The 18,446-nt window shown below is 50.9% G+C and overlaps 1 protein-coding gene across 1 annotated transcript; it reads left to right on the top strand.

The window, feature by feature from the left end:
• Window positions 1–564: 564 nt before the first annotated feature.
• On the top strand, window positions 565–13,161 carry LOC140208137 (uncharacterized). Its single transcript, XM_072276620.1, has 8 exons — window positions 565–631; window positions 1,789–1,860; window positions 3,323–3,442; window positions 5,736–5,852; window positions 6,694–6,981; window positions 10,211–10,353; window positions 10,863–10,927; window positions 11,994–13,161. The coding sequence occupies exons 1-8, from the start codon at window positions 565–567 to the stop codon at window positions 12,181–12,183; spliced, it is 1,062 nt and encodes a 353-aa protein (XP_072132721.1). The 3' UTR covers window positions 12,184–13,161.
• Window positions 13,162–18,446: the final 5,285 nt, after the last annotated feature.

Consider the following 18,446-nt stretch of genomic DNA (forward strand, 5'->3'; position numbering starts at 1 on the left):
AGGGATGGTGTGGAGTTGCTGAGAGCGTCCCCTAGTGTCTTATCTCGGGATTGTGTGATTTGGCCAACAAATCGAGTTTCACTGTGAGGACCAGGAGAGAAGACCTGAGGCCCTGGCGATAGGAGGAGAAGTGGGACCGTCCGATGCGAAATCAAGGATCCAACAGAGGATGAGGCAATGGTGGGAATGCAAATTTCCAAGAGAATAGAGAGTCTATATGAAAGACACAATTATCTCCGTATTTCCCTCGTCCTCTCTATGCCCCTCCTTCCATTCTTTTCCTCTTTCTGCCGCCTTCGATTCCCCTCTCCCTCCATTGTGTATATTCCCTCTTTTTCAATCACTTTCCAAATCTCTCCTCCCCTTCTATTTCCACTTTCCCGATACTGCACTCTCATTGCTGTCGACCACCCCGACGCACACCATCAATCCCTCCCCAACCCGCACACCCCACCCCTTTTCTCGGTTCTTCTCTTTATCGCTTGTTGGTGGGCGACGGCCTGGCAGCGCGGGTTTCCTCTATTGACGGTAGCATTCCTTTGTCAGGATCGGAGACTCGACAGGATGGCCGAGAGCGAGACCTACGGGAACATGCAGCTCACAAGAACGGACTCCCGGGCTCCTTTGACAGGTGAGTGGGCGGAGAGAGGGAGAGAGCTTCACTCTGTGTCTGACCCCGGGAGTGTGTAATGGGATGGTGTGGAGGGAGCTTCTCTCTGTGTCTGACCCCGGGAGTGTGTGATGGGACGGTGTGGAGGGAGCTTCTCTCTGTGTCTGACCCCGGGAGTGTGTGATGGGACGATGTGGAGAGAGCTTCTCTCTGTGTCTGTCCGCGGGAGTGGGTGATGGGACGGTGTGGAGTGAGTTTCTCTCTGTGTCCGTCTGCGGGACTGTGTGATGGGATGGTGTGGAGAGAGATTCACCCTGTGTCTGACCCCGGGAGTGTGTGATGGGATGGTGTGGAGGGAACTTCTCTCTGTGTCTGACCACGGGAGTGTGCGATGGGACGATGTGGAGAGAGATTCACTCTGTGTTTGACCCCGGGAGTGCATGATGGACGATGTGGAGAGAGTTTCACTGTGTGTCTGACCCCGGGAGTGCGTGATGGGACGGTGTGAAAGGAGCTTCATTCTCTGTCTAATACCAGGAGTGTGTGATGGGACGGTGGGGAGGGAGATTCACTCTGTGTCTGACCCCGGGAGTGTGTGATGGGATGGTGCGGAGGGAGATTCACTCTGAGTCTGACCCCGGGAGTGTGTGATGGGATGGTGCTGAGGGAGATTCACTCTGTGTCTGACCCCGGGAGTGAGTGATGGGGCGGTGCGGAGGGAGATTCACTCTGTGTCTGACCCCGGGAGTGTGTGATGGGACGGTGCGGAGGGAGATTCACTCCGTGTCTGACCCAGGGAGTGTGTGATGGGACGGTGTGGAGGGAGCTTCACTCTGTGTGTGACCCCGGAAGTGGGTGATGGGAAGGTGTGGAGGGAGCTTCACTCTGTGTGTCTGACCCTGGGTATGTGTGATGGGACGGTTTGGAGGGAGATACACTCTGTGTCTGACCCTGGGAGTATGTGATGTGACTGTGCGGAGGGAGATTCACTCTGTGTCTGACCCTGGGAATGTGTGATGGGACGGTGTGCAGGGAGAATCATTCTGTGTCTGACCCTGGGAATGTGTGATGGAACGGTTTGCAGGGAGATACACTGTGTGTCTTACCCCGGGAGTGTGTGATGGGACGATGGGGAGGAAGCCTCACCCTGATTCTCACCCTCACTGTTCTGTCACCAGCTGAACCTGATGTGTCATACGTGCAACTAGATGTCACGGCCCTCTCAGCACCCCGGGTCCGGAGAGATGGAGGTCAGTTTCATCTTTGTTGGTTTGAATCTTTTTAGCTGATGTGTCCAGTCTTGTCGAGACATCTCAGGACAAGCGCACAGTTGACCCTTGTGATTCCCTCTTTGAGACTATGTCAGAGGGAACGCGTGAAGAGGCGATGAGGAAGGAAATCTGTGGGAAGTTCGGTGTAGAAGGTACCGTGAGGATTGAACACGGTGGAAGCGGGAGCCAGTGATTGGTGGGGATGGTGCCCTCTGTGATGGGAAGAATAGTGAACGGAACGCTGTTGGACTGGGTAGAGGGATTGCTCAGAAGGAAAAAAAAAACATTGAGGAAGGAGTACTATGTAGTGGAGGGAATGCCGAGGGAAGGGTCCGTGAGGAGGCAACCCTGTGGGAGGGTAGGTAATTTGGGAACACCATGGTAGAGGTGGAGAGGAGGGTTGACAGTGGAATCGGCGGAGAGCAGCGACAGAGCTATAAATTTTGAACGACTGTCTACTTTCTAACCCACCTGCTCTCTCCTCTCATCTCCCTTTCTCTCCTTTCCGCCCCTCTCTCCTTCTCTCCTTCCACTCCCCGTCCCCTCACCCCCTCACTGCCCCATCCCTTCACACTCCGCTTTCCTTCCCCTCGGTCAATCACTCCATCTTTTTCACCACTCTTTCCCACTCTCCCCTTCTCTTCTCTGCCTACTGTCTCTAAACTCGCCCAATTATCAATGTCCTTCTCTCTTTCTCGCTTTTTTCCATTTCTCTGTCCCTTTCCCTCTCTCCAAACCTCTCCTGCTTTCCCCCACTGTCTCGCAGTCTCTCAATCCCTCACAAACCCAGGATTTCCGCATTCTTCAAACTCGCCCCTCTATCACACTACCCCCCCTCTCTCTCTTACGCTGTCTCCCCTTGTCTTTGCTCACTCTCTCTCTTCTCTCCCCGTCGCCGTATCTTCCGTTCATTTCCCACTCCGCACCCTATTCTCACTATCGTGCCTTCCCTCCCCCCCCCCCACCTCGCTGATGATCTTCTGCCTCTCGCTTCCCCACTTCGCACTTCCTCGATCTCTTTCCCCGGGCCCTCCCACTTTTCTCCTTCCCTCGCTCTCCCATCTCCCTTCCCTCTCTTTGCTATCTCGCTCAACCCTCTCACTCTCCCCTCACTCTTACCCTCTGCCACGCACTCTCTCCCTCTGCCACCCTCGCCCCGTTCCCTCTCTCACGTTTTCCCACCCATCGCCCTTATCGCTCACCACACTCTCCTCCTTTCTGTCCCTTTCTTTCACTCTCTGTCTCCACACTCTCCCCGTTCCCTCACCTTCTGTCCCCCTGCCTGTAAACTTTCTCCCTCCACTTCACTTTACCCTCTCTCCCGACTCTATCTCCGTCTCACTCTGCTCCCTCTCTCTTTCCGCACTCCCCCCATACTAAAACCGATCTCTCCTCCTGTTATTTCTCTCCACCTCTCACATTCTCTATCTTTCTTTCCCAGACGGCCTGACTTCCACCTACGCAGAGGTGAACTTTCCGAAAGACCAGCGTGTCATCGGTGAGGATGATGCTCCTCCCATTGTCCCGGGGCCCAGCAAGCTGCCAACCAATGCCCAGACAGGTCAGAGTTCACAATAATGACGCCATTGTCGAGAAGGTCACTTGTCAGATGCAGACCTGTGTGTGTGTGTGTGTGTGTGTGTGTGTGTGTTTGTGTGTGTGTGTGTGTGTGTGTGTGTGTGTTTGTGTGTGTGTGTTTGTGTTTGTGTGTGTGTGTGTGTGTTTGTGTGTGTGTGTTTCAAATGCTTCAAACTTATCTCCCTCAACCACATTTCAGCCTGCTCCACATGCGGTCCACACCTTCTGGGTGCCAATATTTGTCACTAGCGTACCCAAATAAATTTATTTTCTCTCTCTCTTTACACCTGTGAGCTCTCGTCCTCGATTCTGCTTGATGTGCACATTTACCCTACCTGTGCCACTCAAGGTTGGATAGCCCTACTCTCCAAGGTATAAAGTCCCAACCTGCCCTACCTCTCTCCGTTACTCAGTCCCCCGAGTCGCGGCAACACCCTTGCAAATCTCCCTCTGCACTCTTTCCAACTCAGTGGCACCTCAAGGGTGGCGTTCTCAGGATTGCTGCCAGTGCTACGTGATAGTGATGGTATGAATTGGAGGAGATGGCAGTTGAATGTGTGGCTAAGGAGTTGGTGCAGGGAGCAGGGTTTCAGATTTTCAGATCATCAGGATCTCTTCTGGGGAGCATGGGACCTGTACAGATTGGATGGGTTGCACCTGAACTCGAGGGGGGAGCAATATCCTTGTAGGTAGGTTTGCTAGCATGGTTCGGGAGGGTTTAAACTAATTTGCGAGTGGGATGGGACCCCGAGTGATAGAGCAGTGAAAGAAGTGCATGCAGTAAAGCCAAATCTAACATACAGACAGGCTTTGAGGAAAGAGAATCAAAATAAACCGTGTAAAGACAGTAAGGTAGACGGGCTGAAATGTGTGTACCTCAATGCAAGAAGCATCAGGAAGAAAGGTGATGAACTGAGAGCTTGGATACATACATGGAATTATGATGTAGTGGCCATTACAGAGACTTGGCTGGCACCAGGGCAGGAATGGATTCTCAATATTCCTGGATTTCAGTGCTTTGAAAGGGATAGAGAGGGCGGAAAAAGGGGAGGAGGGGCGGCATTACTGGTCAGAGATAGTATTACAGATACAGAAAGTGTGGTCAATGTAGCAAGATTCTCTTTTGAGTCAATATGTGTGGAAGTCAGGAACAGAAAGGGAGCAGTTTCTCTCCTAGGGGGTATTCTATAGGCCCCCTGGTAGCAGCAGAGATACAGCGGAGCAGATTGGGGGGCAGATTTTGGAAAGCTGCAAAAATAACAGGGTTGTTATCATGGGTGACTTTAACTTCCCTAATATTGATTGGCACCTGATTAGTTCCAAGGGTTTAGATGGGGCAGAGTTTGTTAAGTGTGTCCAAGAGTGATTCCTGTCACAGTATGTGGACAGGCCGACCAGGGGGAATACCAGACTAGACTTAGTACTAGGTAATGAACCGGGTCAGGTCACAGATCTCTCAGTGGGTGAGCGTCTGGGGGACAGTGACCACCGCTCCCTGGCCTTTAGCATTATTTGGAAAAGGATAGAATCAGAGAGGACGGGACATTTTTTAATTGGGGAAAGGCAAATTATGAGGCTATAAACCTGGAACTTGTGGGTGTGAATTGGGATGATGCTTTTGCAGGGAAATGTACTATAGACATGTGGTCGATGTTTAGAGGTTTCTTGCGGGACTTTAGGGATACCTTTGTCCCGGTGACGAAGATAAAGAATGGTAGGGTGAAGGAACCATGGGTGACCAGTGAGGTGGAAAATCTAGTCAGCTGGAAGGCAGCATACATGAGGTTTAGGAAGCAAGGATCAGATGGGTCTATTGAGGAATATATGTTTCCAACGTCTATACATCATATGTCTGGAACAACAACAAAAAAAAAACAACAAAGCGGGCAAAGAATAATACAACTGTGAAGACTAATAAACTCTGAATCGAAACGGCAAATACCCCCGTGGATCCCATATATCATAATCCTCTGGATAAATCTCCCTGCGGGACCTAGTCAAAAGCCAAAATTATGTTCCCATAGTCAAGATCCACGACTGTAACTTCATGGATTACCTTAGAGAGAGAAACGAAAATCTATAGAATCAGGCAGACGCTTTCAGCAATTACCGAGACAAGGAATTTGAACTCACAGCAATGACGGATAAAAGTAGATGGGAGTGAGAGAGGGAGGGGTTGATCGTGGTGGAAGGAGAGAGTGCGGATGGTGGGTGGAAGGAAGTACCACTGGGGGAGACGGCTGAATTCACGCACACGCTGAATAATCTCTTTACAGGTACGCATAAACAGCAGCCGAAAGAGAACATCGGAAATAGATCGTACCTTAATATCTGCCTACTCTGCCCCGTTACGACCATTCTTGTCGCGATAGTGACCGGGCTCTTGATCTACGGTGAGTCGAACGGGCTCCGGGTGGAGTACGGCAGTAAACAAGCAGAGTGCAATAACATGTTAGCGTAAAGTCTCACAGTGATGACGACACGCCCCTGAACGTAACACAGACACACCCCTCACCGTAACACCGAAGCACCTCTCGCCGGAAACCTGACACACCTCGAATCGTGACAATGACACGGCCGTTACCGTTACACAATCAGGACTCATCCTGACACCGGCACGCCATTCACCTTAACAGCAACGATCCTGTCACCGTAACACGGACACGCCCCTGTACCCGACACGCTTACGGCCCTCACCGTGACACAGACATAGCACTCACAGTGATAGCAACGTAACCCTCACTGTGACATCGACATGCCCCTGACTGACGCACTTCTCAAGGCGATACCGAAACACACGTCACAGTGACACCGACACGTCTCTCACCGCAACACGGACAAGTCCCCCACTGTGAAAGGAAATCCAGAATCACCGTGATACTTACACAGCCCCCATCGTAACGCCAACAAATCTCTTATCGGGATACTGACGTGCCGGTCAGTGTGACACAGACACGCACGTCACGGTAGCGCAGACGTCCCTCGCTGTAAGTCCAACACACCTGCAACTATGATATATACACGATCTCCACCGCGATAGAATCACGCCTCTCGCTGTGACACGAAAGTAACACACTTTCACTGCAACACTCGTCACCGTGACACTTATACGCTGCTGGACATGAACAGCACCGCACCGTGTCACTGACACACCACCACTGCGTCCCGCCCAACACCGTGACGCCGACTCACGGGTCAGTGTAAACTCTAACCGTCCTTCACCATCTCTCTCAGTGTCACAGATTCATCAGTCTCAGATCACCTCCTACCGAGATTACCAGCTACTTTGGGAGCAGTATCAGGAGATGAACAGGACACAGATCCAATATCGACATCAGGTCCATGAGCTGAAGTTAAGACTTGAATTCAAGACATCCGAGAACTCCCGTCTGAATCTCTCCCATGGCGCCTGTCTCCAGAATCTTTCTGTCCTCAACAACCACATCTCCATCTTCGAAACGAAGCTCAGAACTGTCAGCGGAAACAAGGTTCAAATCTGCCAATTCCTGACCAGTAGCAGAGGTGAGGCAACATCATCGCCCTCTCACCACCTCCTCATGAGAGAGAGAGAGAGTGAGAGAGAGAGAGAGAGAGAGAGAGAGAGAGAGAGAGAGAGAGAGAGAGAGAGAGAGAGAGAGAGAGAGAGAGAGAGAGAGAGAGAGAGAGAGAGGGGAGGGAGGGAGATAAAAGAGGGTGGAAGGATTTTTGTTCTTTATATCTGACCATGGGAGTGTGTGATAAGACGGTATGGTGGGTGCGTCGCTCTGCGTCTGACCTCTGTGTGACGGGTCTGTGTCGAGGGAGAGTCACCCTGTGTCTGTCCCCAGGAATGTGTGATGGGCCGATGTCGAGGGAGATTCACTCTGTGACTGAACAAGGGAGTGTGTGATGGGCCGGTGCGGAGGGGGATTCACTCTGTGTCTGACCCCGGGAATGTGTGATGGGTCAGTATGGAGGGAGATTCACTCTGTGTGTGACCCCGGGAGTGTGTGTTGGGACGGTGTGGAGGGAGATTCACTCTGTGACTGACCCCGGGAGTGTGTGATGGGACGGTGTGGAGGGAGATTCTCTCTGTGTCTGACCCCGGGAGTGTGTGATGGGACGGTGTGGGGGGAGATTCACTCTGTGTCTGACCCCGGGGGTGTGTGATGGGACGGTGTGGAGTGAGATTCACTCTGTGTCTGACCCCGGGAGTGTGTGATGGGACGGTGCGGAGGGAGATTCACTCTGTGTCTGACCCCGGGAGTGTGTGATGGGCCGGTGTGGAGGGAGATTCACTCTGTGTCTGACCCCGGGAGTGTGTGATGGGTCAGTATGGAGGGGGATTCACTCTGTGTCTGACCCCGGGAGTGTGTGTTGGGACGTTCTGGAGGGAGATTCACTCTGTGTGTCTGACCCCGGGAGTGTGTGATGGGACGGTGTGGAGGGAAATTCACTCTGTGTCTGACCCCGGTAGTGTGTGATGGGACGGTGTGGAGTGAGATTCACTCTGTGTGTCTGACCCCGGGAGTGTGTGATGGGACGGTGTGGAGGGAGATTCACTCTGTGTCTGACCCCGGGAGTGTGTGATGGGACGGTGTGGAGGGGGATTCACTCTGTCTCTGACCCCGGGAGTGTGTGATGGGACGGTGCGGAGGGAGATTCACTCTGTGTCTGACCCCGGGAGTGTGTGATGGGACGGTGTGGAGGGAGATTCACTCTGTGTGTGACCCCGGGAGTGTGTGATGGGACGGTGCGGAGGGAGATTCACTCTGTGTGTGACCCCGGGAGTGTGTGATGGGTCAGTATGGAGGGAGATTCACTCTGTGTGTGACCCCGGGAGTGTGTGATGGGACGGTGCGGAGGGAGATTCACTCTGTGTGTGACCCCGGGAGTGTGTGTTGGGACGGTGTGGAGGGAGATTCACTCTGTGTGTGACCCCGGGAGTGTGTGTTGGGACGGTGTGGAGGGAGATTCACTCTGTGTCTGACCCCGGGAGTGTGTGATGGGATGGTGTGGAGGAAGATTCACTCTGTGTGTGACCCCGGGAGTGTGTGTTGGGACGGTGTGGAGGGAGATTCACTCTGTGTCTGACCCCGGGAGTGTGTGATGGGATGGTGTGGAGGGAGATTCACTCTGTGTGTGACCCCGGGAGTGTGTGTTGGGACGGTGTGGAGGGAGATTCACTCTGTGTGTGACCCCGGGAGTGTGTGATGGCATCGTGTGGAGGGAGATTCACTCTGAGTCTGACCCCGGGAGTGTGTGATGGGACGGTGTGGAGGGAGATCCACTCTGTGTCTGACCCCGGGAGTGTGTGATGGGACGGTGCGGAGGGAGATTCACTCTGTGTCTGACCCCGGGAGTGTGTGATGGGACGGTGCGGAGGGAGATTCACTCTGAGTCTGACCCCGGGAGTGTGTGATGGGACGGTGTGGAGGGAGATCCACTCTGTGTCTGACCCCGGGAGTGTGTGATGGGACGGTGCAGAGGGAGATTCACTCTGTGTCTGACCCCGGGAGTGTGTGTTGGGACGGTGTGGAGGGAGATTCACTCTGAGTCTGACCCCGGGAGTGTGTGATGGGACGGTGTGGAGGGAGATTCACTCTGTGACTGACCCCGGGAGTGTGGGATGGGACGGTGTGGAGGGAGATTCACTCTGTGTCTGACCCCGGGAGTGTGTGATGGGACGGTGTGGAGGGAGATTCACTCTGTGTCTGACCCCGGGAGTGTGTGATGGGACGGTGTGGAGGGAGATTCACTCTGTGTGTGACCCCGGGAGTGTGTGACGGGACGGTGTGGAGGGAGATTCACTCTGTGCCTGACCCCGGGAGTGTGTGTTGGGACGGTGTGGAGGGAGATTCACTCTGTGTGTGACCCCGGGAGTGTGTGTTGGGACGGTGTGGGGGGAGATTCACTCTGTGTCTGACCCCGGGAGTGTGTGATGGGACGGTGTGGAGGGAGATTCACTCTGTGTGTGACCCCGGGAGTGTGTGATGGGACGGTGTGCAGGGAGATTCACTCAGTGTCTGACCCCGGGAGTGTGTGATGGGACGGTGTGGAGGGAGATTCACTCTGTGTGTGACCCCGGTAGTGTGTGATGGGACGGTGTGGAGGGAGATTCACTCTGTGTGTGACCCCGGGAGTGTGTGATGGGACGGTGTGGAGGGAGATTCACTCTGTGTGTGACCCCGGGAGTGTGTGATGGGACGGTGTGGAGGGAGATTCACTCTGTGTGTGACCCCGGGAGTGTGTGATGGGACAGTATGAAGGGAGATTCACTCTGTGTCTGACCCCGGGAGTGTGTGATGGGACGGTGCGGAGGGAGATTCACTCTGTGTCTGACCCCGGGAGTGTGTGATGGGACGGTGTGGAGGGAGATTCACTCTGTGTCTGACCCCGGGAGTGTGTGATGGGACGGTGTGGAGGGAGATTCACTCTGTGTCTGACCCCGGGAGTGTGTGATGGGACGGTGTGGGGGGAGATTCACTCAGTGTCTGACCCCGGGAGTGTGTGATGGGACGGTATGGAGGGAGATTCACTCTGTGTGTCTGACCCCGGGAGTGTGTGATGGGACGGTGTGGAGGGAGATTCACTCTGTGTCTGACCCCGGGAGTGTGTGATGGGACGGTGCGGAGGGAGATTCACTCTGTGTCTGACCCCGGGAGTGTGTGATGGGACGGTGTGGAGGGAGATTCACTCTGTGTGTGACCCCGGGAGTGTGTGACGGGACGGTGTGGAGGGAGATTGATTTTTCTTTACTCCTGCATTTCAGTGGAAAAATGTTCGAAGGATTGGGTCAGACATGAAGAACGGTGTTATTTCTTCTCCACGTTTGCAACATCTTACTTTGGAGCTAGGCAAGAGTGTTCAAACTTTGATTCAAGGCTTCTCGAAATCAATTCACAGGTTGAAGCGGTAAGTGTCACACCACGAGAAGAGATATTCACACAGCTCCCAACGTTTACCAGCATGAGAAGAACAATGGTGGTCCCTGTAAATAGTGAAGCTTCCGCCACTCCGTCTCATCGCACACTCCCGGGGTCATAAACAGAGTGAATCTCCCTCCACTCCGTCTCATCGCACACTCCCGGGGTCAGACACAGAGTGAATCTCCCTCCACTCCGTCTCATCGCACACTCCCGGGTTCAGGCACAGAGTGAAGCCGCCTGCGCACCTTCCCATCACACACTCCCGGGGTCAGACACAGAGAGAACCTCCCTCCGCACCGTCCCATCACACACTCCCGGGGTCAGACACAGAGTGAATCTCCCTCCGCACCGTCCCATCACACACTCCCGGGGTCAGACACAGAGAGAAACTCCCTCCGCAGTCTCCCTTCACACATTCATGTTGTAATAATCCGAGGGAGGCTCCGTAAATAGTTTCCTATTCTAGGCATTAATCAAATGAATTTAATTTCACAGAGTTTTGTTTACCGCGCTCTTGCCTCCCGTATCCCTATATACTGGATTGGAAAATGCGAAAGAGGGTAAGATTTGGATTGATCTGCGGGGTGAGAGTTTGGGGATGACACGGTACTGACGGGAGAAAATTGGGTCAGTTTACGGACTGAAATAGGTTTGTTGGAAGAAGCGGTGCCACTGGGATTGTTTCAAGTCTGTCCGAGGTTGTCAGGTGAGGGAGGCACAATGGGAATATTTTGGGGAATGATTCGTGTCTGTCGAGGAAGGGTAGGGCACTGGGGACATCTTGAGGACTGGCAGGAACTCTAGGGAGAGATCAGTACCCTGGCATTATTTTGCTGACTGACGCAGGGCTGTGGGGAGTGCGAGATGCACCGTAATTAATTTAGAGAGTGACACGAAGTTATGGGGAGATGGAGGAAACTTGGGACTGAGCTGATTTGTGAAAGAACAGTTGGGCAGCGGGATTACTTTAGGGACTGACAGAGATCTGAGGGGAGAGAGTGGGACAATTGAATTAGTCTGGAGACTGTGTGCAAAGAGTGGGTCAGTGGGATTCGTTTGTGGACTAAAGCAGGGCTGTGGGAGAGGGTTTGTCAGTGGTACAAATTTTGCGACGGACCCGTGTCTGTGGGTTGAGGGCGGTGCAGTGGGATTAGTTTGGATGCTGACACGAAGCTGTTGGGAGAGGAAGGGTCCATGGGATTAATTTGGGAAACGCCAAAGTTTTGCGGGAAGAAAGCAGGCCCTAGGGGTTCATTTCGGGACTGTCATAAGTCTGTGTGGAGAGGGTTGGGCAGGGAGATTTGTTTGGGGACGGAAATAGATTTGGGGGCAAGGTAGAGTTCGTCTGCTGGATTCGTATGGAGACTGATACAGCACTGTGAAGAGAAAGTGGGTCAGTGGGATTAGTCTGGCGACGGAACGCAGGCTGTGAGGAGTCCGCGGTGTTGTAACATTAGTTTGGAGACTGACACAGGGCTGTCCGGACCGATTGGGTCAGTGTGATTGGTTTGGGGACGGTCTCATGGCTGTGAGAAGAGCGCTGTTTAACAAGATTAGTTTCGCGAAGGTCGGGTTTACTGCTGCGCTGTTTTGTCTGTGTTGAAATTTTTTAACCTTCATTGATAGAAAAGTGGCCTCTGGTTTGCTGTACTACGTGTCCTCTGGAACACCCGTCTGCATTCAGTGCCAACCGAGAGGAAGGAACTACCCTTGCAACCGTGATCGTCGTTTCATCTGCGAGAAGTCTACACCTTTATACCCAGCTATTCCTGAAAACATCCAGGATCTGTGTCAACAACCATTGGGGGCTTCATGAATCACGCGACTACCCCCTGTTTCTCCTCCTTCTCTCTCTTCCACTCTCCCTCCATCCATCATCCCAAATTCCCTCCCCACCCTCACTGCCGCTCCCTCCTACTCTGTTCTCCCACTCATTTCGCACTCCCATTCTCAGACACCGTGAAACCTCTCTACCCATCTATCCACTTATTTCTCATCATTTCCCCACCCCGCCCCGCTCTTCCCCAGTCACGCTTGCTCTCTCTCTTTCTCTCTCTCTCGGCACTCTCTCGCACTTTCTTCGCCCGCTCTTTCGCCGCTCCCGCTACCCAATTCTTTACCCTCTCTCCCTCTTTCTGCACCCCTCTACCCAATTCTCTCTCTCCCCCTCCCCGTTCTCTCCACACCCTCCGCCTCCCAGATCAGTTTTTCTTTCTCCTGTTCACCCACTCTCACTTCCATCCTGAGCCGTCTGGTTTTCGATACCCCGACCCAGGGTAAAAAAGTCTGTGCGCCTGCACTCTGTCTCTGCCCGTCTTGGGTTCATGCAACTCTGTAAGATTACAACTACGCTCCCGGGAATAAAGTACCACCCTTCCCTCCCTCTCTCCATGACTCAGTCCCTCGAGTCCCTGCAATATCGCCGTAAATCTCCCTCTGGAGTCTTTCCAGGTCTATGGCATTTTTCCTGGAGCAGGGCGACCAAAACTGTGTGCGGCCTCACCGACGACTTGTACACTGCAATGTGACCTCCCGACTCCGGTACTCAGTGCCCCGACTGGTGAAGGCCAGCGTGCCAAGTGTCCTGCCCACTCGTATCGGATGTTTCCCACCGAAATCGCTATTTCATTTATTATCTGAAACTTATACGGCCTGGAATTTCTTCTTTTGCAGCATCAATACGGTGCAAATATTTAGAAATAATGTAAATTACAACTATTAATAAATACCGCAAACATGTCGCTCATTCGGTCAAAGATGACAATTAATGTAAATTACATAGTATGAATAAATACAGCAAAAATGTCGAGTCTGTGCTCATGCGTTTAAATACGTGACGGCTCAGCGGAAGGAGCTGTTTCTGAATCGTTGTGTGTGGGTGTTTCGGCTCCTGTGACCCCTCCTTGTTAGTACTAACGGACAGATCTCCTCCGGGGTGGTGAGGGTCCTGAGTGATGGATGCGGCCTTCTCGAGGCATCGTCTTACGAAAATGTCCTCGGTTGTGGGGAGGGCTGAGACTGCCAGACTGTCGTCTGAGCTTAGAACCCTCCGGAGCCTATTTAGATTCCGTGCGTTGCAGCCTCCACACCAGGAGGCGATCTGGCAAGACAGAATTGTCTCCAACGTACATGCATTGAAAATTCCTCATCTTCAATGAGAACCCACATGTGCTCAAACACATAAAGCTGTGATCCCTTCTGTAACGAGACAGCTATGGATGCTGTTGAACTCAAATGCAGAATGTGGTCTAGAATTAACTCAGGCTCAGACTCAAAATAAATTAGACTGTAGGAAACCAATCGAAAACCATCACAAATGGTAATACTGGAAATGTAACTCTTACGATTGAGCACTGAGTGCTCAGCTAGATTCCTTTAACAATAGACTTACACAGGAACGTCTGGAATTAACACAACCATCGACTCTAAATAAACTAGACGGCACGATACCAATCGGAAAACATCACAAACAGTTGGACTGGAAACGTAACTCTTACGGTTGATCGCTCAGTGCTCAGCTAGAGGTCTTTAATTACAGACTTACCATGCAGGAATGGGACAGGGAATAATTGCAAGTCTGAGTCGCAAAAGAATAGTAACTTCACCGTACTCTGGGAAATGGAGTTGCGGAAACCTGCATGTCCGTCCTATTCAGTATGACACATGATACCTCCGTGGTTGCATGAACGTGTTGGACCCACTATAGATCCTCTGAGTTACTGACAGCCAGGGACCCTGAACTTCAAATAAGTCTATGCGACGTAGGAGTAGAATTAGACCATGGAGTTCGTTCCGAATTTCATCACGGCTGATCCATTTCCCTCTCAGCACCAAATCTCCCGCCCTCTCCCTGTTACCTTTCCAGCCCTGACTAATCAAGACTCTATCAAACTCAACCTTAAATATACCCAAATGGCCGGGCCTCCACGGCTTCCTGAATTCCGCAGATTCCCCACGCTCTGGTTGTGGATAATCCTTCTCATCTCCTTTCTAAAAGATATCCCTCTGTTCTCAGGCTGTGTCATCTGGTCCGAATCTCCCCTACAATAATGAACATTCTCTGCACATCCACTCTGTCACAGCCTTTCACCATCCGAGAGCTTTCCATAAGGTCAGACCTCATTCTTCTCAATCCCAGCGAGTACAGGTCACTGAGATCACAATACTGCAAATATGACCTCGCAGATCCGTAAAATTCCACCTTGCTTTTACGTCACAGTCCTCTCGAAATGAATGGGTGGAGGGGAGCCACACATAGTGTTTGAACGGCGGCAAGTGTATGACGGGACAGTGAAGAAGAATTTTCGCTCTGTGTCTGTGACAGACAAAGTCTGATGAAACGGTGTGGATGGAGCTTCACTCTGTGTCTGATCCCAGGACTGTGTGATGAAACGGTGTGGATGGAGCTTCACTGTGTGTCTGAACCCAGGACTGTGCGATGGGACGGTGTGGATGGAGCTTCACTCTGTGCCTGATCCAAGGACTGTGTGATGGAACGATCCGGTGGGAATTCCACTCTATGATTTGAGGAATATGTGATAGATTCTTACAATTTTGGCGTCGGGACAGCCTCCAAACAGAGATCAGGAGCGGGGCAAGTAGACTGGCATGCAATGTGTGTGTAGACGAATAGAAGATGTCCTGATCTCCAAAAGTTATTAAGTTAATGTTTAAACAATCTTTTCAACATTTTAATCAACATTAGTGCATTTGTTTTGTTTTGTACAATTTTAGAGCGAAAAAAAGGGAAAGGTTGACGATGCAAAGGTTTGTCACCCCAGGAGATTTGAGCTCTCAGATAACTTTTACCAAAGTCTCGGACCTTAATTAGCTTGTTAGGGTTATGGCTTGTTCACAATCATCGTTAGGAAAAGCAAGGTGATGCAAATTTGAAACCTTTATAAATACCCTGACTCCTCAAACCTTATCCCAACAATCAGCAGCCATGGGCTCCTGTAGGCAGCTGCCTAGCCCTCTGAGAGTTAAAATAATTCATGCCCACAAAGCAAGGAAAGGCTATAAGAAGATAACAAATCATTTTTAGGTAGCCGTTTCCTCAGTTTGTAATGTAATTAAGAAATGGCAGTTAACAGGAACGGGGAGGTTAAGTTGAGGGCTGGAACACCAGAAAATTTTCCGAGAGATCTACTCGTAGGATTAATGGTGAGGCAAATGAAAAGCCCCGTTTGACTGAAAAAGACCTTCAGGAAGATTTAGCTGACTCTGGAGTGCTGGTGCACTGTTCTATTGTGCAGCGACACCTGCACAAGCATGACCTTCATGGAAGAGTCATATGAAGAAAACCTTTCCTGCGTCCTCACCAGAAAATGCAGCGTCAGAAGTTTGCAAGGGAGCATCTAAACAAGCCTGATTCATTTTGCAAACAAGTGCCGTGGACTAATGAGGTGAAAACAGAACTTATTGTCTGCAATGAGCAACGGTATGTTTAGAGAAAAAAATGGTGCAGAATTTCATGAAAAGAACACCTCTCCGACTGTTAAGCACGGGAGTGGATCGATAATGCTTTGGGCTTGTGTTGCATCCAATGGCACTGGGAACATTTCACTGGAAGAGGGAAGAATGAATTTAATTAAATACCAGCAAATTCTGGAAAATAAAAAATAAATAAAACGGCACACTGTTTGTAAAGAAGCTGAAGATGAAAAGAGGATGGCTTCTACAACAGGATAATGATCTTAAACACACCTCAAAATCCACAATAGACTACCTGAAGGGGAGCAAACTGAAGATTTTGCCCTGGCTCTCACAGTCCCCCGACCCAAGCATCATCGAAAGTCTGTGGAAGACCTGAAAAGACACGCAAGACGGCCCAAGAATCTCTCAGAACTAGAAGCGTTTTTCAGGAAGAATGGAAGAATATTCCTGAAGAAGAATTGAAAGACTCTGAGCAGGCTATAAGGAGCGTTTACAAGCTGTGATATTTGCCACAGGAGGTGTTCCTCAGTACTGGCCAAGCAGGCTGCCCGAACTGTAGCTTCGGGCCCTTTTCCTTTTTTGTTATTTTCAAATTGTACAAGATGGAAATAAAGGAAAAGTAATCCGCTTAAAATATGAACCAAACGTGTAATCTTTCAGGTTATGCCTTTTGGAAATCAGGTGATCTTTTACACGCTTATCTTTTCACAGTAAAAGAAATTTTGACCAGGGGTGTCCAAACTTTTGCATTCCACTGTATGTGCTATAAAAAGCAGCGTCTCGCGTTTTTTTTTGAACAACAACCAATCTGTGAAGCGGATTCCCAAGCGGGGGCAAATAAAGATAAGATAGGGGTAAAAGTTGATAGGTTTGATTTAGTAAGAGCACAATTAGAGCAGTAGGCATGCCTGGAGTGATATTTGAATTCTCCTCTTGCGTGACCTGGGACGGCAGGGAGACCTCCAGTGTCTCTGACGACTTCACCTGTGAGAAGTGCATCCAGATGCTGCTTCCAACACTCAGAGATAAAGAAATGGAACTTGATGAGTTCAGGGTCATGCGGGAAGCTGAGGGGGGCGGTGATAGGGAGGAAGTTAGACCAAGGTTCACAGGGAACTGGGTGACAGTCAGGAGGATGAAAGGGATTAAACAGCCAGTCCCAGTGTAGTGTGCCCCGGGTCAAACTCCTCATTAACAGGTATAATACTGTGTAGACTTCTAGGCGAGGGAGAGGGGTGCAAATAACCGGGTAGATGCAAGTCTGGCAGATGATGTCTATGAGGTTGGCTCTGGTGATTCAGAAGAGAAAGGGACGAACGAGATGAGGTCAGCTGTGATGATAGCGGATTCGTGTTATAGGACAGAAAAGAGGTTCTGTGGGCTTGTATATAAAAATCGGCGACAACGCAGCGTGCAGCTCTGGGTCCACTGACTGCCATTGAAATCCGCAGAAGACCAGAACAGAGCTTGTCATCTGCCGACCGAACACTAGGGGGCAGCACATACTCCTGCCTGGAGACCACGTCACACCACCCCACATTGTGCAGCTCATTCATTTTCTCTGCCCCGAGCAACTCTCTCAGTTTACACCCGAACTGGGCGGGAACCAATAACCCAGCGGGAAGTTTTCATATAAGAGAGGGCTTGAAACGGTTTATACTCGAGATGCAGAGGGATGTAAAGCAGAATGCCAAAACTGATAGTGGAGTGGTTATTGGGGTAGATGTTGTTAAGATCTCAGAGAAAGTATGGAAGTAAACATTTGAGCCTGCTGGGTCTCATGTTATGAGCTGAGTGCGTTTTAATGCAGGAAGTATTGTACGAAAGGCAGATGAGCTCAGTGCATGTTTCTATCCTGTAGTTTCTATCTTGTAGCTGCCGACGAGTAAACCATGTTCTATCTCTAATCTATCCTTTAAAGTACCGCTGTAATATTTTCTCTGACAAGCAATGCAACACCTCCCCCTCTTCATCCTCCGGTTCTATCACACCTGAAGCAACGAAATCCAGGAATATTTAGTTGCCAATCACACCGCTGCCTCAGCACGTTTCACTAACAGCTACAGCATCATATTTCCAGATATCAGTCCATGCACTAAACTATCCACCTTTTTTTTGCAATGTTCCTAGTATTGAAATAGATGTATTTAACAAACTCTCCACCTCTTACTCTCTGTTTATCCCTAATGGTGCAAAATAACTTTGTTATCTTTTTCTACCTTCTCCCCTACATCTTCGGTCTGTGTGCTCCCCTTCGCTGTCCTCTGTCTATCCTCCCTCACACTGTCTACTAGCTTTCTCTAATTGTGAGCTAACCTCCTCTCTCCTCGTCTCTTCAATTTGACTCCCACCCCCTAACGATTCTAGCTTAAAGTCTCCCCAGTAGCCTTCGCAAATCTCCCCGCCAGGATATTGGTCCCCCTAGGATTCAAGTGCAACTCGTCGTTTTGGTACAGGTCACACCTGCGCCAGAGAGGTCCAGCTGCCCAACGTTTTTCTCACAAATCAGTTCAGTGCCACGTTCCATCCATCTCCCCATAACTTCGTGTCCCTCTCTAAACTAATTCCGCTGCGTCTTGCATTCCTACAGCCCTGCATCTGTCAGCAAAGTAATCCCAGGGTACTGATCCTCCCCAGAGTTCC

The sequence above is a fragment of the Mobula birostris genome, chromosome 13 (assembly GCF_030028105.1).
Source record: "Mobula birostris isolate sMobBir1 chromosome 13, sMobBir1.hap1, whole genome shotgun sequence".
NCBI lineage: Eukaryota > Metazoa > Chordata > Chondrichthyes > Myliobatiformes > Myliobatidae > Mobula > Mobula birostris.